The 24,860-nt window shown below is 46.3% G+C and overlaps 1 protein-coding gene across 1 annotated transcript in view; it reads left to right on the top strand.

Annotated features, from left to right (window-relative positions):
* Window positions 1-24,860, top strand: part of LOC138299976 (AMP deaminase 1-like) — a 342,156-nt gene that overhangs the window by 288,245 nt on the left and 29,051 nt on the right. The window contains exons 11-13 of the mRNA XM_069238734.1: window positions 2,151-2,314; window positions 4,703-4,823; window positions 22,433-22,606. Coding sequence (XP_069094835.1) covers window positions 2,151-2,314; window positions 4,703-4,823; window positions 22,433-22,606 — 459 coding nt within the window. The remainder of the gene's footprint in view (window positions 1-2,150; window positions 2,315-4,702; window positions 4,824-22,432; window positions 22,607-24,860) is intronic.

The raw sequence follows: 24,860 nt of genomic DNA, 5'->3' as shown, positions 1-24,860 counted from the left end.
ATTTAATTTCGAAAACAGTCGCAGACACCCTAAGAAGGCTTTGTAGACCCCCAGGGGTACCTTAACCACAGGCTGGGAATGACTGTTGTAGATCAGGGGTTCCAAACCTTTTGACTTCTGTGGACCCCCACTTTATTGTTACTGAAACCCGGTGACCCCTACAGAATCATTATTGGAATTCTGGGACCCCCTACTGAGGCATTACTTAAAGCTGATGGCCTAATCTGTTAAGATTATTTCATTTTCTAAGCAGTCGCAGACCAAGGGTCCATGGACTACAGGTTGAGAGCCACTGTCCTAGATGACATACATTTTTAAAATAATTTCTCAGAACCTGATGCCTCATTCATTTTGAGAACAATTTGTTTTCCCTGAGGTGGATAATACAGTTTTATTGTTATCCTAGTAGGATATTTAAAACAAGCCTTTTACATTTTCAGGTATGTTGGAAGGCAGTTGATTTTGGTGTCACTATTATTAATGGCTCTTCATTTTAAAGGGGCGATAAAACTGCAGTTTTAAATGCTGAGAGTCAAAACGTTCATAGAGGAGTTCCCCATTTAGAATCCTCTTAAATTGTTTAAAAAAGGTACAAGGATATCAAAAGTGAGCCTTGGTTTCTCTTTACATAACAATCTTTTCGGATTTCGGGTGGATGGTATTTATCACCCTAAAAACAATTTTGAAAAGAACAACTGCATAATGATCAACAACTCAAATCCTCCAAATAAAGGTTGTAAAAAGTACCTAATCCAGAATCCTGCCTTTTTATGGATACTGTTATCAACATGAGAATAAGTAAACATAGGCGGTGATTCTAACCGCGGCGGGCGGCGGTCGCCGCCCGCCATGCGGTTACCGCCAAATGACCGCACCGCGGTCACAAGACCGCGGCGGCCATTCTGGCTTTCCCGCTGTGCTGGCGGGCGACCGCCAAAAGGCCGCCCGCCAGCACAGCGGGAAAGACCCAGCAACGATGAAGCCGGCTCCGAATGGAGCCGGTGGAGTTGCTGGAGTGCGACGGGTGCAGTAGCACCCGTCGCGAATTTCAGTGTCTGCTAGGCGGAGAGACCCGCCAGGAACAGGATGGCGGTAGGGGGTGTCAGAATCCCCATGGCGGCGGAGCGCGCTCCGCCGCCATGGAGGATTCTCAAGGGCAGCGGAAAGTCGGCGGTACACCGCCGACTTTCCGTTTCTGGCTGCGGCTGAACCGCCGCGGTCAGAATGTCCAGCGGTGCACCGCCAGCCTGTTGGCGGTGCTACCGCGGTCATTCGCCCTGGCGGTTTTTACCGCCAGGGTTAGAATGACCCCCATAGTGCCCACAAGATGTTCTGCAATGTTCAGGTCTACTCTAGCGGCAGGTTGGCCAAACCACAAGCTAATTTCACCCAAGATCCAGATGGAACTGGCCAGAGATGATGGAAGATCCAAAAATGCAATGAGCTAGTATTTAACATTTCCAGATTCAGATTATAGTGTATCTATAAATAAGAGCTTCTCATTTTAGGCACCCACCTACAATAACTTAAAGAGTGAAGAACTGGCTGTTTCTCTTTCAAAGATTCCCTAAAAGGAACATTTGGCTTCAGAGCAGTTTTCCCTTACTTTTCATTCATCTGGGGAGCTGGATTGTGCTAACCTGTTTATCTTGACATACCAGATCAAACTTTGAATAAACTGCAACTTGTTCAGGAGAGATTGCATCATCGTTGTTTCAAGCTACACTAGTAGCTGATGTCAAAGTTCCCTATGCTGCTTACCACATTGGGCTTCTCGTTCTTACTACTGACGGCGAGTCTTCATATACAGAAAAGGGCAACAGGAGTTCAGTCCAGCTCTTGTACTCCCCGACTTAAGGGAATCCACACTATTGAAGACATACCAGGCAGGAGATAGATAAAGCCTTGATTTTTTTCAGATTCTAAAGTGTGAGTTTATTTCATTTGCAAATGGTAACGTACTTCCGATTTATCTCTTATAGTGCTAAGAAGCCATTCACCATGGTGTAGCTGTTACTGCGAAGTAACCTTTGAACACTGATGTGTTAATTAAATTATTCAAGTGACCTTTGGAGTGGAGTGACACCATTTTGTGAATTAATCAACATATTGACAGATACTAAAATGCTGATTCTTTTTCATTTCTATAGATCACTGCTTTTGACAGTGTGGATGATGAGTCGAAGCATAGCGGCCATATGTTTTGTTACAAGAGTCCAAAGCCACAAGAGTGGAACATCGAAAAAAACCCTTCCTACAGCTATTATATTTACTACATGTATGCCAACATTATGGTGCTCAACAACCTAAGAAAGTAAGTCTGAAAATAAGAGTTTTGTACAGAAATGTAGCAGTTGCTCATCCTATCCAGGTTTCTGTCAAAGGTGTGCTGGCAGCATGATTCTCTAATAAACCTGTAACCAGTAATGGTCGAAATTTTGATGCTGGTTCAGCTTGACGTTTCCAGAGAAGTGAAGTGTATAGTCAGTTGCTGGGAGGAGGTGGGGGCAGAGGGTACTTCAGAAAACTGGCAACCTTTTGAACAACAATTAAGGGTATAATTGCAATCAACTAGGATTGACTCCAGCTGCCTGTTTGGCCACACAAATCACATAAGAGTAATCCTTAGCTTTTTAATGTTGAAAACAGAGGTTTCAAGCGCTCAACATTTAAGGCCTACATTTATTAATTCTCTGTGTCACCTTTGCATTATGCTAGGTAGCCAGAGCGACATAGGGCAGCACAAATACTAATTTGGGATTGACAAAGCACGCAAGGTCTGAGTTGCGTGGGTTTGTAAAGCTGGAATTGCCTTTATTTCTCCTTGTTACTTCCTCCATCTGCATTACACATAGATTGAGGAATATGCCTCTTTGTACAGGAAGGTTCTACTTGCTCCTCAAAAACAATCCTGCCTGTAATGTAGGCACCTCTGAAGCATAGTACCCTGTGTTGGCGCTAGGGAGCCATACGTGGGCCAGCGCAGGGAGATAGCTTAAGGGCACCATATTTTAGTAGATATGGCACTTTTCAGATCTCTCCTGTTCATGAAACACAGAACAGTAACTTTGTTTGCTGCCCTGCATTGCATGAACGTTTCATAAATATGCCCCTAAATTTGAGAATGTAATGAAAATTTGGCCATTAAAATCTAAATTTAAATATGCAGTTTAAATAATATAATAAAATGCCTCTTAGAGGGAATACCCGCTGTGTGACGAGTTGAACGAAAAATTGAAAAGGGACCTTTAATTAATGTGACTCCCCTAGATCTGGCTGTTTTTGAGGCTTCAGCTGAGCATGTGTCTATTGAAAAAATGCACAATGATTTCTCATGAATTCTGTTCAGGTAGTGTGCAAGTTCACTCTTTATTTCTCTGTGTTGTGACAGAGATGTGGAAGGGCAAATGTGAAATTATATTTTTTCTCATTAGGGTTTAGTAATCTGTTTACGTATGAACCATTAATCAAAGATACATTCACTCTGAAAAATAAAATGTTAGTGGCAAATTCTAAACATCAATGCCTGCTTCCTGGATGTATCAGGATTAAAAGGTAGAATTTTTACTGTTTCACGAGTCTCTTCAATCTTGCTGCCACATACACATCCTTGATGTTTTTGGCCCTTGTGGGTCTGAGAGGTTTATAACTTTAAATATTTTTTTGTTTGCAGATTTTTTCTTTTGTTGGGTACCATATACTGAGTACCTAGTATTCTATTTCTTTGTAAGCCTAGGAGCCCCATTTAGAGTTTAGCATAACTTCTGCTCTACCATAACAGCGGTCCTGTTTCCACAGGCTTATTTAGAGTCCTAGAAACTATTAGATTTCCAATGGCAAAGCCTCAGCTAGCTCCATCGTGGGAAGCCCAGTTCCTGATATTCTGTCTGCCAATGGGCCACCAGTTCACAGTTGTGTCGTCACTGATTTTCCCCGCCCAATTTCGTCATGCCTACCAGGACAAATAAAGCATTGGCTACTGGGCCAAACAAACATAAGCCCAGATTTACATTGTGGTCGAGACACTTTTTTGGTGCAGCTATAACGTAGAATGCTAGTCAAGACTGACAAAGCCACGCAAGGGCCAATTCGCGTCACCTTGTGTGGGAGTGTAAAAAAAGGTATTGCAGCGAAGCTCCTCAGTTTGCACTAAAATGGTGTGCCTAGCCAAGAGAGGCGTAGCAAGGAGACATATCTTCACTTTTCTTCATTACTTTCTCTTTTGATGTGTGCTGCAATGCCTCTAAGGATTGTTTTGTGCAGTAAGGTATCCCTCTCTGCACAAAAACAATCCTGCCCCAACGTCGGCACTCTTGCAGTATGACACCAGGGTGCCTGTGCTGGTGCTAGGCAGCCACAAGCGCGCTAAAGCAGCAAGAAAGCTCAACAGTGCCATGTTTCTGTAAATATGGTGTTATTGAACACTCTCCCATTCACGCACGCATTGCAGCAACTTGCCTTGCTTTTACTAAATCTGACTCATGGTGTCTGCTCAGCATCCATCTGTACTTCAGTGCATCATTGCACTCGCAGATGCACTAAAGGCACAGAGATCTGTGGGAGTTGGGGATCCCTAGAAATGACAGGTGGTTGTCTACCGAATGGGTGGGTTGGTAGACTGCTCACCAAAACTTAAATGAGTATCTACTTCCATTAATGTGGTACAGTGTGGGTTTCATCTAAAATATATATTTGCTTTCAGGGAGAGAGGAATGAACACATTCCTGTTTCGCCCACATTGTGGAGAAGCCGGAGCAATCACTCACCTGCTAACAGCTTTCATGACTTCAGATAATATATCTCATGGCCTTAACTTGAAGAAGGTAAGTCTGGATGGATCAATTTTCTTCCAACTTTTCTCCCTGTAGCCCTGAATCTGTGTATGCATGCTGCAAAACAATGTAATGAAAATATGTCACAAATCACTTGGTTGTTCAAAGCTACCCATGATCTGATATAATATGCAGTGATTATCCTCTACACAAACTGATAGTATCTATGACAGAATGACATTCCTCACTCCCTCTGTTTTCGCCCTAGATTATCCTCTCCTCTCTCTCACTCTCTCTTTCATACCTGTCTTACTGCCTGTTTTCCACTTTCTTTTCATTTGTGTGCCCTTTCTCTTTTGTGAATGTTTGATTTTCTCTTTTGTGCTTTCTCTCTGTGCACACTTTCTCTTTTGTGCCTTTTCTCTTTGTGCATTTTTGTTTCTGTGCCCACTCTATCACGCTCCTTGCAGACCCTGTCTAGTAGGTTTTTTCCACCTCCCCAGGTGTTTACCTGCTTCTCCTGTGTTGCCTTCTTGCCTCTTCTTCTTTCGCCTCCTAACAAGCCCCTCCTCCCAGGACCTACTTAATGGCAGCAGCTACTTCATTGAGCAGGTGTCTAGGCCCAGCCCCCATCCACTTACCTGTGACTTGTCGTCCTTTTGGACTCAGCTCCTCGCCTCTAAGCTCCCACCTTGCTCTCTCTGCTCTCACCTTAACGGATCCTCTCTTCTCTCTCTCTCTCGCACCCACTTTCTCTCAGTCATAACTCTCTTTCTGCCTGTTTTCTACTTTCTCTCCACCTGCGTGCCTTTTCTGTTTTGTGCCTTTTCTGTTTTGTACCTTTTTGCTTTTCTCTTTTGTGCATTCTTTCTTAGTACGCATTCTATTTTATGCCTTTTCTTTTTTGTGTATTCTCTCTTTTGTGCCCTCTTCATCACTCTCTCCCGACCCCCCCATCTGCGTTTTGGTGGAGGGCCTGCTCTCACACAAAGGACTGCCACACCCCCTACTGGGACCCTGGCAGACAGGATTGAACTGAAAGGAGACCTGGTGCACTTCTAAGCCACTCTTTGAAGTCTCCCCCACTTCAAAGGCACATTTGGATATATAAACAGGGCCTCTGCCCCTTCCAACTCAGACACTTCCTGGGGTAGACACTGTACCTCACAGACACTTCCTGGAGAAGAAACTTGTAACCAGAACCTGCATCATGACAAGAAGAACTGCTTGGCTACCCAAAGGACTCACCTGTCAGCTTTCTGTGAAGGACTGCTGCCTTGCTGTTGCCCTGCTGCCTTGCTGCTCTCTGGCTGTGGTAAAGAAGTGCTCTCCAAGGGCATGGATAGAGCTTGCCTCCTGTTCCCTGAAGTCTCAGGACCAAAAAGACTTCATCTCTACAAGAAGGACTCCTTGTGCGGTGAAATTGGACGCACAGCCTGCCAGAAACGATAGACAGTCGGCACTGCTGTGAAAATTTAACCGCTCGCCGATCTGGAACGACGCAGCCCGACTTCTCAACGAGAAGATCGATGCAGTGCCAGCGTAGTGACCGGAAACTGCAGCCTGACTTCCAAAGAGGAATCGACGCAGTGCCTGCCGTGTGGTAGAAATTTTGACACAACGCCCACCGAATCGACCCAGCTCCTGTGACTTCGTCCTGCCAGCTCAGGAAATCCACGCATCGTCCCCGGGGCGTCTGAAAACCCCTCAACCCGAAGAGGATCCACGACCGAGCTCCGGAAATGGACGCACAGCTATCCCTGCGTGAAAACTAACCAACGCATCGCTGTGTGCGGCCCGTGAAATCGATGCACACCTCTTTGTTTTCATGCATCTCCTCCTCTGTGGTTCTTTGTGGAGATTTTTAACGTGAACCAGGTACTTTGTGCTTGAAAGAGACTTTGTTTGCTTCTAAAAGACTGAAGACACTTTGTATCACTTTTCAGTGACATCTCTACATTTACTTATTGCATCTTTGATCATTTTGACCTGCATTTATCCAGATAAATATTATATGTTGTAACATACAATTATGTGATGCATAATGGTAGGAAGTGCTTATACTCCTTAAAACTGCATTCAACAATGGCAGTTCCAACTTTCTACACCTCATATATATAACCACAGTCATGCTCCATAGATTGGACCATATAAAATCACTTCAGTGGCCGAAATGCGACCAACATGAAGAGATGTATCATCACCTGACATGGACACATTTCAGAATCCAGGGTTATTGGGAACAGGTGGCAGGCACATGTTAAGACAGGTTACGCCTAGACCTGCAGGGTGACCCCCAAGTCTTTTTGTTGGGACTTCCGTGAATGCCCCATCAAAAAAAGGTTTATACATTTCACCTTACTGTTAGCCAGAAGAAGACTGGTGATCCAATGGCTCAGCAATAGGACTCCAACAGTGAAAGGGTGGCAGGGCTAGACTGTGAATGCAAAGCAGCCCTGGCATCCTTGTCAGGCCCTACCCGGGTGGGAAGGGTGTGTGGGGTTTAGGGGTGCATGAGTGAAGAACTGCTACTTTCGTTATTGGGGGCCGATATTGCAACAACGCTACAAAACTTGCCCTGAGTAACAAAACCGGCTCCCACCCTTCCAGCCTCCCTGGGAAGTGCCCAGTGCTCGCTACAATCAGTCCGGCCCGGACGGGTGGTTGAAATACAGGGCTGAATGGTGAGCACCCAAAGGCGCTAGAATGAAACTGGCCCACACTGACTCTGAACTCGTGAACAATTCAGAACTAAGGCCCTCATTATGAACTTGGTGGCAATCACCGCCGACCGCCGTGCTGACGGTGAACAAAAGACCGCCAGTGGCGGTGAACTGCATACCGCCATATAATGATGCCAAAAAGACAAACCTCCAAAAATCTTGCAACCTCTACCCACCGCTAGGGCCAACGACTGCAGAAAGGCAGTACATCCCACCCCGCCACCACCATGCAGGCAAATCCCCAGCCCATCAAATAATGATGCACAAATCAGCTCAGCAGATAGTGAATGTCGAACAAACAATGGTGGTACGGACCGCAACGGCCAGCAATGAGACCCACCAACAACAAATGTGCACAATGGCAAGTTCGAAAAGCACACACCTGACACACATCCAAAACCCACACATACACCCCCCACAATCCTTTGCAACATCAATAGCACAACAAATATTGACAACACAACACGCATACACTGAACTAACCATCACACAAGTCACACACACAAATATACCACCAAAACACATACATAGCACAACCAGCATCACAAGCCACACACAGAACCACAAAACGGCACCATTACATCTACAACACACCACCCACAACACACACCATGGCACCCCCAAGCACCCCGCTTCACAGACAGGGAGTTAAGGACCATGGTGGATGAAATATTCAGTGTCTAGCCACACCTATTCGAGCCACAGGTGCAGCAGACACCCGTGGCCAGGAAGATGGGGCTATGGCAGACTGTAGTCAACAAGGTCAATGCAGTGGGAAACCATCCACGCAGAAGGGAGGACATCAGGAAGAGATGGAACGACCTGCACTGGAAGGTTCGTTCCATGGCATCCAGGCACAACATCCCCATACAGCAGACTGGTGGTGGTCCCACACCTCCTCCCCCGAATACACAGACTGGGAGGAGAAGGTCCTGGCTATCCTGCACCCGGAGGGCATCACTAGAATCACTGGAGGACTGGACTCGGGTAAGTCAACTACAATACCTTAACAGTCACCACACCTATAATGCATGTATCACCCCATCCCTCTCACTGTCACCAGGTCCCCATCCCCTACCCAGTCCACAACACCCACACACTCACATCCAAGTCACTTGCATGCCGATAATCCCCCAAACAAATCACCATCCAGTCCTCTGTGCACAGTCACCAACCCATGCATGGAATCCCAGTGGCACTACAATACCCACAATGCACCACCAACCCCTCAATAAATGCATCTAAATGTACAGGAAGGGACCTTGCATGCCACTACATGGTAATCCAACCATCAATTACTGTTGACCAGTGCTGCAATTGACCAAAAAGTGCAGGACACTCACATCTCTATTCTCTCACACACAGGCACAACCACCCATGCCACCCGGACGGAGACGTCAAGAAGTGCCAGTCCTCCACCTGAAGACAGAGGCCCCACTCAGGAGAGTGCAGAGGGATGTCTGGACACAGGGGAAATCCCTGGCCCATCCACACCCCTGGACAGTCACCCTCCAGAAGCCCCATCCATGACACCACTGACAACCCTACCACTCAGCCACCACCATCAGCTCTGGCCAAACGACCCCACACCAGTATCACCAGGCCACGGACTGGCTGCCCACAAGTACAGAGGACCGAGTCTCCACCCACCACCAGGCAGGATGATGAAGGGTCAACTACAAGTGGTACTGCTGGACCTGTGCAGGGGACACAGGCACAGGGGGCTAGGGCCAGTGGGAGAGCATCAGTAGCCCACCGGGGTGGCCCAAGGATAGATGCAGCAGCCCAGGAGGTGATTTCTGAGGTACTGGGAGCATACCACCATTCCCAGGACAGGATGGGGCAGATCCTGGCCACCTTGGAGCAGAATCAGAGGCTGCAGGTAGCACACCACCAGGAGTCCATTGAACAATGGAAACAGCTCAATGCCACCATGGCCTCCATTGCAGGGTTGCTGCAGCACTAGACAAACATCCAGCCTGAGTCCTCCACCCACCTGCAGACCCCATACACTAGCCAGGACACTGCCCTGCCATCTACATCTGCAGCATCTACTGGACTGGTGGCACTGCCAGAGGACTCAGAGGACACCAGCACCCCTGCCCCTGCAGCCCAGCTGCACCTTCACAAATGTGCCATCAGACCAAGACATCCCACTGAAACACCAGCCAAGACCAAGCCCAGCACCAGGAAGTGACTCTGCCCTGAACTGTCTCCCTTGTGTGCCACTGAGCTACCTAGTTGACATGCCACTGCCATCTCACCATCTTCCAATGGCCCCATGGATGATACCCCTGTGCAACCAACAGCTGAGCATTTGTACCTGAGTATGTTGTTCACCATGTGCTCACTCCCTTCAACTGTCCCAACACTCATGGATGTTTTGACTTTGAATAAATACACCTGAGAACTCAAAATATCTGTCCTTAATCAATATGAGATATCAATTGTGGATGTGAATGCATTAGCCAGTTACCATCATAATGCCACTTTTATTGCAGGAGGGGATCCAACACACTGTAGTGTCTGAAGTATCTCACACTGTACATCCCATTGCGTGCACTGTCATCTGCCACTTCAGTCATGATTTTGCATTTTCACTGGTAAAGGGCACCACAGTACTTACTACATGAGTCAGACTGAAACAATGAAGTGAATCCATCAGCATCATAGAACAGTCACTGGAAGTGTAGACTGATTAGTTGGGTCCTGGAGTTGATCTCGTCCCCTTCTTCTTCACCATCACTCTCATCCCTCCTCTGTAGTGGCAGGGCTGGTTGGACAGCATCCTCCTCTTCCAGAAGTGGGATAGCTTTTCTCACAGCCAAGTTGTGCAGCATGCAGCAGGCCACCACTATCTTACACAACTTGTAAGGGACATAGCACAGGGATCCTCCAGTGAAATGGAGGCAACACAATCTTACTTTCAGGGGTCCTATGGTTTGCTCAATCCCCCTCCTAGTACGACTATGGGCCTCATTATAATTCCTCTCTGCATCTGTCCTGGGATTTCTCACAGGTGTCAGGAGCCATTACATGTTGGGGTAGCCAGAATCCTCTGCAAAAGTGGGCGATAGAGGGTTGAAACACACATGTTACTTGCATACAGCCTGGCAGTCAGCTATGTAACGGATCTAGTGTCATACACACTCACCTATGAGCCAAGCTATATCCCCCTGTAGTTGTCCCATCATGTGTGGCACACTGCTGTTTCTCAGCACAAATGAATTGTGACTGATCCTGGGAACCTTCCATTGGCATATAAAATGTACTGATCAGCAGTACACACCAATTGGACATTCATGGAGTGATAGTTTTTACGATTCCAATACACCTGTTCATTCACTCTTGGGGGCAGGAAAGCTATGTGGGTTCCATCAATGGCACCTATCACATGGGGGATATTAGCAAAGGCACAGAATCCTGATTTGATGGCGGTGAGATCAGCCCTTTGGGGAAACTGGACATAACTTTGCAAGTGTAGAACGAATGCATCCAGGAAATTGGACAGGATGTGGCTGAACATTGGCTGAGATACCCCTGCAGCCATGCCCACTGTCACTTGAAATGAGCCTGTGGCCAAAAAATGGAGCAGAGATAGCAACTTCACAGTTGCAGGTCTGGTATGCTGATTCTGATTGCCGACTTCAGAACAGGATCCATAACTACACAGATGTCAAGGATTGTAACTCGATTAAGTCGGTAAGTTATGATGATGTGGCGTTCCTCCATGGCGGCAGATCTACTAGGGGTCTGTAAACAGATGGGGCTCTCCCTCGCCACATGGGTCTGTACCTATTGGTGATGAAGGAACACATTTTGAGTTTGGGCATACACTTGCATCACATGGTGTCACAATACATTTCTACAATGCGGCACATATGTAACGCACACACACACACACAAAGAATGAGGTAGTCCGTCAGGCTAATGTGTGGTTAGATGTCTCAATCATAATGGCATCACAGTGTAGACACACTTCCAACCATTCTTGAAATGAGAAAAATGGGGGTCAAGGTGAATTAATACCGCACCTTCCTCCTTTATTATATATATACAATTTATGGCACTTTTTGGTGCACGGGTCGTGAGGGCCAACCCCCTAGACCTCAGATAGCCAAAGGCTCATAACATTGAAAGGGAGACCCAGCACATCAAAGTGTCCATTGATATCCACAGAAATATTATCACATTTCTTCTCCTTAGATGTGTGTGAATGTGGCGGATGCTTGTATGCGTTTTTGTTTGCTGTGTGACTGGTCACCAGTAGTGTGTCTGGCAGTTTCTGCTTGTAATTTGTTCATATGCATGTCTCCATGGGCCATGTCAGTATGAACGGGTATGGCATTTGTGTACGGGGCATCCACACTGACGTCTGTTTCTTTACTCTGTGTGACCCATGCAGGTCACCGCCCATCAGAAGAGAGGACTATGACAAGCCATCACCAAGGAAGTGCAGACCCTGGGGGTCTACAACGGGCAGAGCACCCACTGCAGGAAGTGGTGGGAGGACCTGAGGTGCTGGGCCAAGAAGACCGGAGAGGCCCAGCTGGGGAAGGCCTCCCAATGAGGGAGGGGTGCCCGTCGGACCCTGACCCCCCTAATGGCCCGCATTCTGGCGGTGGCCTATTCGGAATTTGGATGGATGCTTGAAGGCAACACAGCAGCCACAAGGGGGTGAGGGCCAACATTGTTGTGATGCCACTATGATGAGTGTAGGTAGATGCTAAGGGGTGAATGCATAGTAGTGCCAGGCACATAGACAGTTGTGTTCCTGCAGTCCTTCCCCTCCACGTCCGTGGGATAGTGTCATAGCTAGTTTTGGAAGGGTCTGTAGGCCTGTGAGGGGTTCCCTGTTTGTACCATTGTATTCATTGTAGCCTTATGAACTTGTAGATGTGTTGGCTTGGCATTGTCTCTCATTGGTTCGCTTCACAAAGTGTATCAGAGTAGTGGTTCAGGATGGAAATGTAGTGTATTTTGGGATTATGCCTACCAGTCAGGGGCACATTCATAACATGTGTTGTGTCTGCTGATGGTTTGTGCTTGAGCTGGGTGGGAGTGTATGTGTCCCAACATGTGCAAACTTCTTGGAATTGATATACTTCTTTCGTGTTTTGTTTCCCCACCCCTGCCTCTTGTGTCCCTGTGTACATTAGCATCATCTGGCAACGGAGCTAAGGTACCGGCGAGTGGGGATGCTGCAGCCCACGCTTCCCAGGAGGCAGAGTCGACCGATGCCAAGGGGACCAGTGGGTTGGAGGGTGAGGGAAGTACCACGGGGGAGGCAACTACCACTGGAGGTAGTGACTCTGGTACCTCCTCCGATGGCAGCTCCCTGGTGGTGGCAGACCCTACTGGGCCCACCCACTCTTTTTCATCTCCCGCCACCCCACATACCATCACCGCCCTCCCAGTTGCTCCCCACCCAGTTGCCCGTGCCTGCTCACCCAGGAGGGTGGGTGTCTCCTTCGCCCCAGGCACCTCATCCCCTACCCCAGTCAGCACTGCTGCCCTCATGGAGGAAGCTATTGTCCTCCTGAGAACCATCTCTGTAGGCAGACAAACATTGTGAATGCCATCCAGGGCCTAGCATCCCAGATGCAGCAATGCAATGCGTTCCTGTAAGGCATTCACTGTGCCATGTCTGGCCTACAGAGATCTTTTTTCATGCTCTGGCCCCCTTTTTGATGGCAGCCAGTGTCCCTTGTCTTTCCGTCCCCTCTCCCACCACCTCTACCCCTTCCAGCACCCCACTCCCTTCACCCATCCCAAGCACACATACAGACAGCCATGCACACAGATCAACACACAAGAAGCACACAGAGAAACGCAGGCACCATACTTCCCACCACAGGCAGGCACACACCCAACATACCAAAGCACACACAACAACATCCACATCCCCCACAGTGTCAGCCTCCCCCTCCTCCCTGTCTGTCACCTCACCATGCACACCCGCATGCACTGCACCCTAAGTCACTGCTGCTGTTCCCATTCTTGCAGTCACCACAACAGCTGACGTCCAGTCATGCACCCCAGACACCACACCTGCACTCACCACAACTACATTCACAGACACTTGCGGCACACTCACCAGACCTGCAGACACCCACACAACATCCATCTACACTGGCAGCCTGTCTTCTCCCATAGTGTCCACCCCCCTCCTCCCAAAACACTCAAACGTTCACACTCATCCACACCACACACATCCACCATACATAAGCATACTAAACAGGAACCTGCATCCACCTCCAGCACACCTACACCTCGTACCACCACTCCCTCAACCTCCACTCTCCCGGGTTGACCTGTTTGAACCCACTGGCCTACCCCGTCTTGTCCCTAAATGCTCTCATGCCCTAGCCCAGTCCACTTCTTCCTCGTCTAAGTCTGCCCCAGTCCGCTCTTCCCATTCCCATGCCCCTTCCCCAGGGAGGAAGAAGCCCCATGTTGCTCCAGGTCCCGCTGCCTCCCCACGGTCCAGGCCCACTCCCCCTCCTTCAAAGGGCAAGCCCAAACCCTCTTCACCTCCACCTCCTAAACCCAAACCCTCCCTTCAAGACCTGGGTCCCCACCCGGCCACCCCCTGCCCCTGTTCCCTGAGGTGCCTGGCTGTCCCTTGGATGCCCCTTCTCAGGGAAGTTTCCGTTACCATTGTAGGGGTCAAGTGTGGCCTATATTTGCCCTTCCAGGACATTGAAATGGACTGGCCAATGGCCTTGTTTGAACATTCATATTTCTTTGTTAAAATTTAATTTTAGTGCCCAGCAGCGCTTTTGGCACAATATAGAGATGTTGTGCAGTGTTTCACTGTGGGGGTGTGGTGTGCACAGGTGGGAGCATTGGTGCAGGTATTTTTTTGGCTTATGTCTGGTAACTACATCTTGTTATGGTATGTATGGCTTGGGATGGTGGGAGGGGTTGGGAGTGTGTTGCAGTGTGGGTGGGTGTGTAACTGTACCCTTTCTTCCCATATGTACTAGGCTGCGGTACTTACCGTCGTCGTCGTCGGTAACGGTCCTGGAGAAATATGGCAAGGAGAAGCACTGGGATTATTTCCAACTCTCACTCCAAGTCTGCATCAGCGTGTTCTGTGTGCCTCCGGTGAATGTTTCCCTTTATATGGGTCATTTCCACCACGCTTTGCCTGGCAGTGGTTCCTGCCCCAGAACTGATGGCAGTGTGGTGTTTCATAATTTGGTGGGCGGATAGGGACTTTCCGGCGGCCTGAGGGCGGCCTCCCCTGTCATCGTCAGGACTACCAAAATGGCGGTGAGTGGATGGCCCGCTACTTGTTTCTCATTGGTTTAATTATTTGGCAAACCGGACCGCCAGCCTGTTAGCGGTAGTTAACGCCACCGCCGGTAGTGCGGTGTTTCCCGCCATGTTCCGAATGACCACCTATGTCATGAGTTACTCAGGGCATTAAGGTTCTCTCCAGATGAATGCCCGCTGTGAAGGAGGCTAGAAATTAGTCACATTTTGTGATGAATCATATAACTGCAAAACAAATGCATGCAACAAAAGCGATGGGGAGACCCCCCAAAAATGTACTTCGTCTTATCTAAGTGCCAAACTTGCATAATGCTAAGAAAGCTACTTACCTTTGTGTAGGACATGTACTCTCATGTTACACATTGAGACATGATATGTTTTGCCTTCCTAGAGATACATTTGCAATTCACAGAAAAGTGGAATGAAAGCATGCTGAATGGCCGGTTAATGTGCAACTCTGCAACCTGATGAAAATAATGCAATAAAAATATCTTACAAAAAAAAAACTGAACATCCTACTTCTCAACTACAGACCAGTTTCATTATTGTGATGTTCTTCAAAGGTCCCCAACAGGATAATTAATCAGGAGAAATTAGTAACATTTTCAACATTCAACAATTTGAGGTTCGTCCTCAGTTTGACACTATGGCCCTCATTACAACCCTGGCGGACGGGGGAGAAGTAGCGGTAATACCGCCAACAGGCCGGCGAAAAAAAAATTGAATTATGACCATGGCGGTTCCCGCCATGGTCATCCGCCACTTCTCCACTCCGACCGCCAGGGTGGTGATGACCGCTGGGCTGGAGACTTCGGTCTCCAGCCCGGCGACCGTCACCAGACTGCTGGCGGTATCACGACCCTGCATCCACGAAATCCATGGCGGTAGGCACTATCAGTGACAGGGAATTCCTTCCCTGGCACTAATAGGGGTCTCTCCCCCCCTTCCCCACCCGAGTCTTCCCCCCACACCTCCCAACCCCCAAAGGTGGCAGGACCCCCCTCCCCACCCCTACCCCCAACATGCACAGACACATATCCCCTCCCCACCCCACCCCCAACATGCACAGACACACACCTCTTCCCCACCTCCACCCCCAACATGCACAGACACACACCCCTACACGCACACATACACTGCAACAACACATACCCACACACATACACACAGACATGCACACAGACCGACCCGCACACATTTCCCATACACACAACACCCCCCACGCATGCATACATGCACTCACACATCCCCTCTGCATACTCACACACACCCCCATGCATGCACACAACACACAACACCCCCCTACCCCTCTCCCCTAACGGACGATCAACTTACTTTGTCCGTTGATCCTCCGGGAGGGGACGGGATCCATGGGGGCTGCTCCACTGCCAGCTCCCCGTCACCAGAACACGCCATACCGAATCATGGGACATGATTCGGTGGGCGGTGTTCTGATGACGGGGCGGTGGAGGTGGAGCAACCTCCACTTCCCCGCCGACTGCCAGTATGGCTGCTGGCGGCTCTCTGTCCGAAAAAGGACAGAGGGCTGCCAGCAGTCATAATACGCTGTGCGGAAAACCGCCTGCACTGGCGGTCTTCAGCACAGCGGTTCCTCGGCGGTCTTTGAAAAAGACCGCCGAGGTCGAAATGAGGGCCTATAACTTTTGTTGTCTTTGCTAATAATTTTATACGTATGTTGCTTGATTTCAGAGGCAAACTTCTGTCATTTCCTAAGACCTCTCATTGGCCTTTGACATGGTCTCTCAAGCTATCCTGTTCAGACGTCTCAGGGCCTCATTACAAGTTTGGAGGTCCCACCATGAGACTGGCAAACTCATGGGGAGGATGCCACTGCCATAGCGGTGATGTTCCCCCAAGCGTATTACAATGTTGCCACCGGGCTGACTGGCGGGAACATTGCAATATGCGTTCCCACCGGGCTGACCAGCAGGAACACTTTTAGGATATTGGTCTCAGCTCCTTTAATGGAGCCAAGGCCAATATCCTAACACTCCAGCACTCTCAAATTGCACACTATCTACAAAGCAGACAGTGTGCATTCCTGTGGTGCTGGGCAGGGGGGCCCACTATGGCCTCTGGCACTGGCTTTCCACGATTCTATTCATAGTGGGGTTCCTGCCATGAAAAGACTGGGGAAAAGAGGGGTTGTACTTAGCCAGGCGGTGCTGAGTTTAGCTCTGCCTTGGCTGATTGCAAGCCTGACTGCCGTCATGCCATCCGAAACCATGTTCCCGGCGAGGACTCCAATCCCCTGGCGCCGGCCGCCAGGGTTGTAAATGGGCGGTCGGACCACCAAAGTTGCGGCGGTCTGACCATCAATGCAAGTTTGGTGGTCCTCGGAATGCTGCACTTGTAATGAGGCCTTTAATCTGTACACTAGATGTGAAAGGCCTGCTTTACACAGGCTTTCATTCTTTCTAGAAGGCCGCTCTCAAGCTTTCTCTTTGGCTTTTTTCAGCTCTTCTTTCAATGATGCCCACTGCCCAAATCTGCTCAACATATATGTCTTTCCTCTCAGTGCCCTAATTCATTCTTTCAATCTGCGTGTTGATGCCTAAACTGCTGAATTACAACTGATTCTATGATGGGATAGTGACCAATTTTTTCTACAGTTCCAGTTGAAGGACTGCAAGCACACTGTTGCAGAGTGGATGGGCTGTAATTGACTTTGGCTGAACACCAACAAAACAGAATTAGTCATCTGTTAAGTCAACTGATTGGTGGCCCCCTCAAACACTGCAACATCCTCTTGTTATCTAATCATCATTTATGATGCACAGTGTATTTTACACTCACAAACGTTCCCTTAAATAAAAATATTTCAACTGCTTCCTTTGCAAAATAGTAGTAGGAATATCTGCTAATCTTAATAAATGCAAAACATATAAAGTAAAAAATAGACTGCATGTAAGGTGTACATCTCCATATCATGAATATCAAACACAATTTGTTAATAATTTACAATGAGCACAGTTAAGAGGCATAGGGTCAAAACAATTGTATCTATGAGTTGTACTATCCTGTGGTCAAACTCAGATCATTACTTGTGAGTCCCAAAAAGGTTGAGCCAAGGTGTCACGGGGATCATACAATATATGTAATCCTCATTATAGTCCATAAAAAGCACACACGGAAGTGAAAGCTTCACCTTACTTCCATTGGAACGGAAGCCTTTCAGTTGCCTCCCAATCTTCAAAGCCTGGTGCCTTCGACACGAGACTCTGTACTCCTGTACTAGCAACATGAATTCCCACTTCACTTTGCACATGGCCACTGCAACTTCTTGACAGTTTCAAGGTTTCAGAAGGCATGCATAGGTGGTTGCACTTATTCCATTATAACTACCAAAGTCTGGAAAGTGCTTCCATCTCATTTGCGCTAAGCCAGTTATCCAATTAAATTTAGCAAACAGCCTAAACTCATAACATGATATCCTTATAAGAATGGCATCTTTTTTCCTCTTTTAGCGCATGAACACACTTTTTTCTGGGCATTTCCATCTGTATAAAATTGTAACCCTTCTACCACATGCCAGAGGAACACTGGAGGACTTGTTGCCCACTCTGATTTTTTTCCAGTACTAGAAGAGCAATTTTATGACCTGGCTCACAAAAATATTTGGAACCTTTTCTGTTGAGAAGAATGTTTTCTTGACAATCCTATTTTATGAAATCCTGGGTTAAAAAACTGCAAAGACCCTGAAATCACAGAGATTGCAGACCACTGACGAACTATACAAAGTCAAATGAGTTTGCTAGAAAGAGTGATTACTCCACAAAACAACAGGATTCTAGTAATGCTGGTTTTACCATTTCAAAATCTGGACTTTTGCTGGCTAAATTTGCAGAAGATACCTCAACTACTTTCAGACCCATATTTTGGAATTCTTTGAGTCTGTGGTCCAAACCTTCTGTTGGCTTGATTTGCATATGGCTTTGACATCACCTCAAAGTGCAAAATGCCTTGATTCATCACACATAGTCTACAGCCACTTCTGCTTCTTACTGTTGAACAGTTTATTTTTTTTACCTGTTTGGTTACATGGAAACATTTCTGTTTCCATTTTGAGTCTTTTCTCTAATTTTTCATATTACATTTCCATTATTTTACTTTACATGTGGCGTGAAGCTTTAAGGTTTAAATGCCTTCAATATGTTACTGATGTAGCATACATTTGAACATAATTATTCACACATATTCTCTGGGTATTGACTTGCAGCTCTTGACTATCTATCAGAGATAACCAAAGGAACCCTGTTAGACCTGTCAGCCTTAGAGTGGTCTTCCCCAAACATTTTGCCCTTTTCCTTCTACTTTGTGCTGAACTTGTATTTGTTGGCCTTACAACTCTCTGCACTTTACCACTTCTAAGCAGTACAAAAGTGCTTGTGCTCTCTCCTTAAACAAGCCTGGTTTGATTGGTATATACCTAATTGGTTTATTTAATTTACTTAGAAGTACCTAGTAGAGTGCGCTACATGTGCCCAGGGCCTGCATATTAAATGCTACTAGTGGGCCTGCAGCACTGATTGTAGCACCTACTTAAGTAGCCCTGTAAACATGTCCCAGGCCTGCCATTGCAGCCTGAATGCAGTGTCACACTGCCATGCTGACTTGGCATTTAAAACCCCTTGCCAAGCCTTGAACTCCCCTTTTATTACATATGTCACCCCTATGGTAGGTCCTAGGTGGCTCATAGGGCAGGGTGCTGTGTAATCAAAAGGTAGGACATATACATTTAGGTTTTACATGTCCTCTCAAATTCATTTTTTAGTAGTCTGAAGCCTACCCCTCTTATAAGATAACATTGGGGATTCCTTATTACATGTAATAAGCTGTAATTCCTGATTGGGAGGAGGTAGAACTGTCACGTTTAGTACCTATAGAATAGTAATGAGAAACCCTTTTTTTCATGTAAGATTATGTGTTACAATTTTAAAAATGCCACTTTTAGAAAGTTGGCATTTTCCTGCTCTTAGCCCTGTGTGCCTGTCTCTGATCACTTGCCTGGGGTAGCGACAGCTGGGCTTTGTGTATTCTCTCTACAGAGCCACACACAATGGGAACTTACAATGGCCTTGATTATCCCTAATAGGTCATCAGGACAGGTTTGGAGGGAGGAGCAGGCCACAGCCTCACACTTACACCTTAATAGGCTGTGTCCTGTCCCCAGACAAAGGGCTGCATCCTCCCCCCGCAGTGAATCTGGAGCAAGGGCAGAAAGGGAGGACCTCTGTGCACTTCAATGACTCCATTGAAGTCTCCCCCATCAAAGGCACCACCAGGTTTAAGAACTGGGACTCAGACCCTACCACTTCAGTACATTTCTGGACCTGAGGATATCCTGCCAGGAAAAATAGCAGTTCTGCTGCTGAAGGATTGCCAATCTGCTGTACTGCTGCTCTGGAAGAACTGTTTTTTTTGCTGCACTGATCTGCTGCCTACTGCCCTCCCTGCCTGGGTGAGAAGGCCTGGACCTACTTTATTTAAACATTAAACTCAGAGTGACTCCAAGGGCCAGCTGACTGGTACCCTGACTGGTCCCCTTTTTTCTGAAGACTCAGAGACATAAAAAGACTTCCAACTCATCTAAATCTACACTTGGACTCTGCCATCTGTGAATCTGCCCTGCCAAATGGTGCTACCCCAGTCCTGGACCCTTGGAAGTGGACTTAAGGTGTTTGCTGCAGCCGAAATGATGCATCGCCGCCATTGCACAGATCAAAACCAGTGCATCGCCCCTTTTACGTAAATTGGAACCGGTGCATTGGCATCTCTGCGTGGATCAGAGTCAACGCATCGCCTCTCCTGTACAGATCAACCTTGGCGTATCACCTTTTGAACTGCTGCATCTCAGACCCAATGCATCACTGCTGTTGTGTGGAGAAAATCACCACATCTTCAGTGCTACATAGGAAAGATGGACGCATTGCCTCCATTGCAGGAAGCAGGACCAACGCATCACTTCAGCCTGCTCCTCGCATCTTTGACATCGACGTATCCAGGATTAAGGTACTTTTGTTCAGCGGGCCTAACTGATTCCTTGGAACCTGCCCTCACTCCATCACGGCTGGCCTGAACTTTTGACTCTAACCCAGGCCAGTGCGACTACATATCTCTGGTTGGCGCTTTTTGCTTCTAAGCTGTTTTCTACAGTTTATTGTTTACAAATTCATAGCTCAAGTTCTTATTGCATTTTTGTTGTTTTGATCTTGTTTTATTTATTAAATCAAGTTCTATTTTTCTAACCAGGTGTGGTATCTTTTTGCGGTGTTTTCACTGTTTTACTGTTTGAGGGGCTGCACAAATAGTTTACACATTTCCTCTTAAGTTAAGCCTGACTGCTCTGTGCTAAGCTACCAAATGGGGAGCACAGGTTAATTTAGGGTGTAGCTGTGACTCACCCTCACTAGGATTGTGGTTCCTGTTTGGAAGGGAGCATGCCTCTCCCAACCAAAAACCTAATTTCTCCCCCTCAGCAAACTTGTTTATCTCAGCAAATTGCATTAGAACAATTATATTGCAGATGTTCCACTCAAGGCAATGGAGTGGTAGAAGGCCAATAACGGCTGGCACAAATGCCTGCTCCAATATTCTAATTGTTGCCTTTCTGTTTCTTCCTGTTTACTTTAGAAAATTCTTCCCTGTATTGGGTGGAATGATCTAGTAGCATTATAGCCCTTCTGCCTCATGTTTTGGTAAATGTGCTTGTTTCTGTTGTATACGCTTGCCTGCAACTCTGAGGCCCTCCATTGTCTTCAGTGGGCATCAACATTCCAGTGGTCTGATAACATTTAGGGCCAGATTTACCTAGTGCAGCGCAATTGTTCTTGTACCTCTTAGTGCCCCCCTAACCCCACCATGTGTGTGCTGTATCTAAGATACGTCAAACTATGGTGGTAGTTAAGGAACTAGCGCCAAAATGTTTGATGCTAGTTCAGAGCTTTGCATGATTAGCGTCAGAAATGTTGACACTAATCCTGCAAAGCCTATTGAGGCCCAGTGTAAACAATGGTGTGTCTCCTTTTGCTTAGAGTAGGCTTTGAAAGTGCTGAAATAAATGATAGTGTTTAATATGAGCCAGTCGTTACCGGTGGGGTCCAGTGGCACTCATTTGTGGGGACCGGCAGTCATTTTTCTGCATCTGATATTTACGGAAGGAAAGAGAGGGGAAACCACACAAAGAGGAAAGAAGGAGGAGGAAAAAGGCGGAAAAACTGCTATAAAAGGAGGAAGCAGGAACCTGAAAGAGTAAGATAAAGCGGTAAGGAGTGTCTGGTAGTGGGTTTAAGAAGCCCAAGGTGGATTTAAAACTACACAGTCTTGATATTCCAAGCGCTGACATTTAATATCGCTGGACTCGAGCTTCTAAGCACAGTTTTGGGCACCCGCACTTATTTTTTTTTTTTAAAAAGCACTGGGTAATGTAGGAATGCTGTTCTAATTCAGAGTAAACCTTAGGCCATTTCACTTAATATCGGTTGTTGAAAATGTTGAAAATATTATATTCAAAAACATATATGATCTGTCACTCAAAGAAAAAGAAACAAAAATTAGAGATTGTGGTTACATTTGGTAGTCCATACCTATTGCTTTCCTTCTATGACGTAAAGTAATTTTTTGTTTCATTTATAGAGTCCAGTCCTGCAGTACCTGTACGTTCTCTGCAAAATCCCAATTGCTATGTCCCCGCTGAGTAACAACAGCCTGTTTCTGGAATATGCTAAGAATCCATTGCTGGATTTCCACGAGAAAGGCCTCATGGTTTCTCTTTCCACAGATGACCCAATGCAATTCCACTACACAAAGGTAACGAGTAAATAGTATATACGTGAACATAGGCATACTATGAAATGTCAATGATTTGATAGCACAGTTGTTTGCAAGACCAATTCTTAAAATATACACAGAGTGGGCTTTGGCTTCACCCAGAGGAGTATTCATCTCACATCTATTGCTATTGGGTGTTTGTGTATCTTTCCACCCCATATGGACGGCTTTCACTGGAATGCATGAGGGACTATTTTACATCTCAAAAGTACACTGCATCATCAAACATTACATTTCTTATCTCATAGGTGCATTGTATGCAATAAGCAATTTATTTTAGTTAGAGATAAAAATTAAAGCCAGATGCATTAGCTTTGCCACTGCTTGTTTCTGTTTATGTATCAGGACTTTATGCTTCTGTTGTAGGCTAAGGCTTGCCAACAAGGCCCCAGTATCATATGCTCCATAAAAAAGGTTACGCTTTATGTGTTACTATTCTAGGCATGTCTTAATGCTGACAAGGGCTTAGGTGGCCTCAGAGGCCTGTCAAACTGTTTAGGGTAAGATGCAGTAAGCACTTTAACAAAACTCTCCAGCTAAGCATGTGTGACTGTTAAGATGTTTTTTCTTATGTACTAATCCCCTTTTAGGGCACAGAAAATATTTCCTGACTGCCAAAATTTGATTGCACATAGATACTGATTTGACATCTGGAAGGGGTGTGTTTTAGGCATCCCTTACAAATATCGAATTAATATCTTATTTATAATTGTTTTGTGTACAAAAATTGTTCGCTAAACATTTTACTGGAGATGATAATGCATTCGCAAAAGGGAAGGGGTCCCTTTCCTGCCTCTTGCCCGTTGTGAATGTAAAAATAAAAAATAAAAAACTAAACGTTTGATGAAGAGTAGGTCGTGGGCCACAGGACCAGTGCTAACTCTTAAGCAAACAAAAAAAGTAAACTTTTCTTTTTAAACGCAGTCCACTTTCCTTTAAAGAAAGCAAACTGCATTTAACAGACATGAGGTCTGCTATCTGCAGCAGGCTATCATGCCTGTGATGGCCTCCAATCATAGTGAGTTGCAATTTGCAACCTACCTCATCAATATCCATGAGGTAGGCTGGACTGCAAACTACTATTACTCAGATTTTAAAGAACCAACCTATTAGTACCTAGGTCCGTTTTAAATATATTCACTGTCTGCAAAACTACTGATTAAAATTTAAGACCTGTATTTTGCAACCAGATATTCGTACATTTGGCCCTATAGCGTTATAAGTAAGTAGTCTTAGTCTAAAGCAGACTGTCCTATTAGTCAGTAGTTGTGTTATAGGATAAATCATCCCAAAAGACAGTTTGTGTGCTGAACTGAAAATATGACTGACCTTGCTGTGGACCCCATAACTATGTTAAATAAAATATTTCCTTATCATTATTTTGGATCTTCTCAGAAAATTCCTCCCTCGTTTTCTGTTTCCACATCAATAGCCTCTTAAAAGATAGTAGCAGACTGAGCCTGGTGTACATAGAGATTCACTTAGGAACAGAATAAAACCTTGATGGTTGGGGAAATCTGTGCTCGAATTACCAACTTTTGCCCTTGGTGGACCAACATGTCCTTGGAAATTCAGGAGAAAGTCAGTAGTAGATCACACTTACCCTCATAAAAAGGTATGTGAATCGAGCAGCCATGGCCACAACTCTGAGTGTATTTTTAATTGCATAATGCTCATTGCAAGTTAAAGGCCGGATGTGCAAAGGGATTTTGAGGTTGTAGACCCTATGGTTAGGTAAAATACAGAGTTTGTGTCTTCATTTGGTGTTTATCAGAAGTTTTTCCGAATCGCAAAATGGGTTCCTAAATCATTACTGAGTCACAAAATGTGGAAGGAGTATCTTAGGGTGTTCATTCAAAGTTGTGATGGGATGCAGTAACCTATGTATTAATGGTTTGTGACTGTAATTTTGGTTACAGAGATCAGTTACCGAATCTCAAGTTAGTGGAGTACTTGATTCTTAAACGAGAAAGGGTCCCCTTGAAGCTGCCACTCCTTCCCCTTTGAGAATGAGGGAAGAGCTTCAAAGGGATTAGGTTGTGGTCCAGGGGACCTATGTGTACTTTCATTGAATTTTCCCAAAATGGAAACTTGTTTTTTGCTTTTTTTATGGAGCAACCCCATTTCTTTAAGAAACTCGGGTGGCTTCCAAAGCAAAATGTTTTCTGACCTGGAATGCAATCACAGGAATGGTGGTCTACTGTCTATTGCAGGCCACCACGCAGTGATAGTA

This window comes from Pleurodeles waltl, chromosome 6 (genome assembly GCF_031143425.1).
Source record: "Pleurodeles waltl isolate 20211129_DDA chromosome 6, aPleWal1.hap1.20221129, whole genome shotgun sequence".
In the NCBI taxonomy this organism is placed as follows: Eukaryota; Metazoa; Chordata; class Amphibia; order Caudata; family Salamandridae; genus Pleurodeles; species Pleurodeles waltl.
This window is presented reverse-complemented; position numbering and strand designations above follow the sequence as displayed.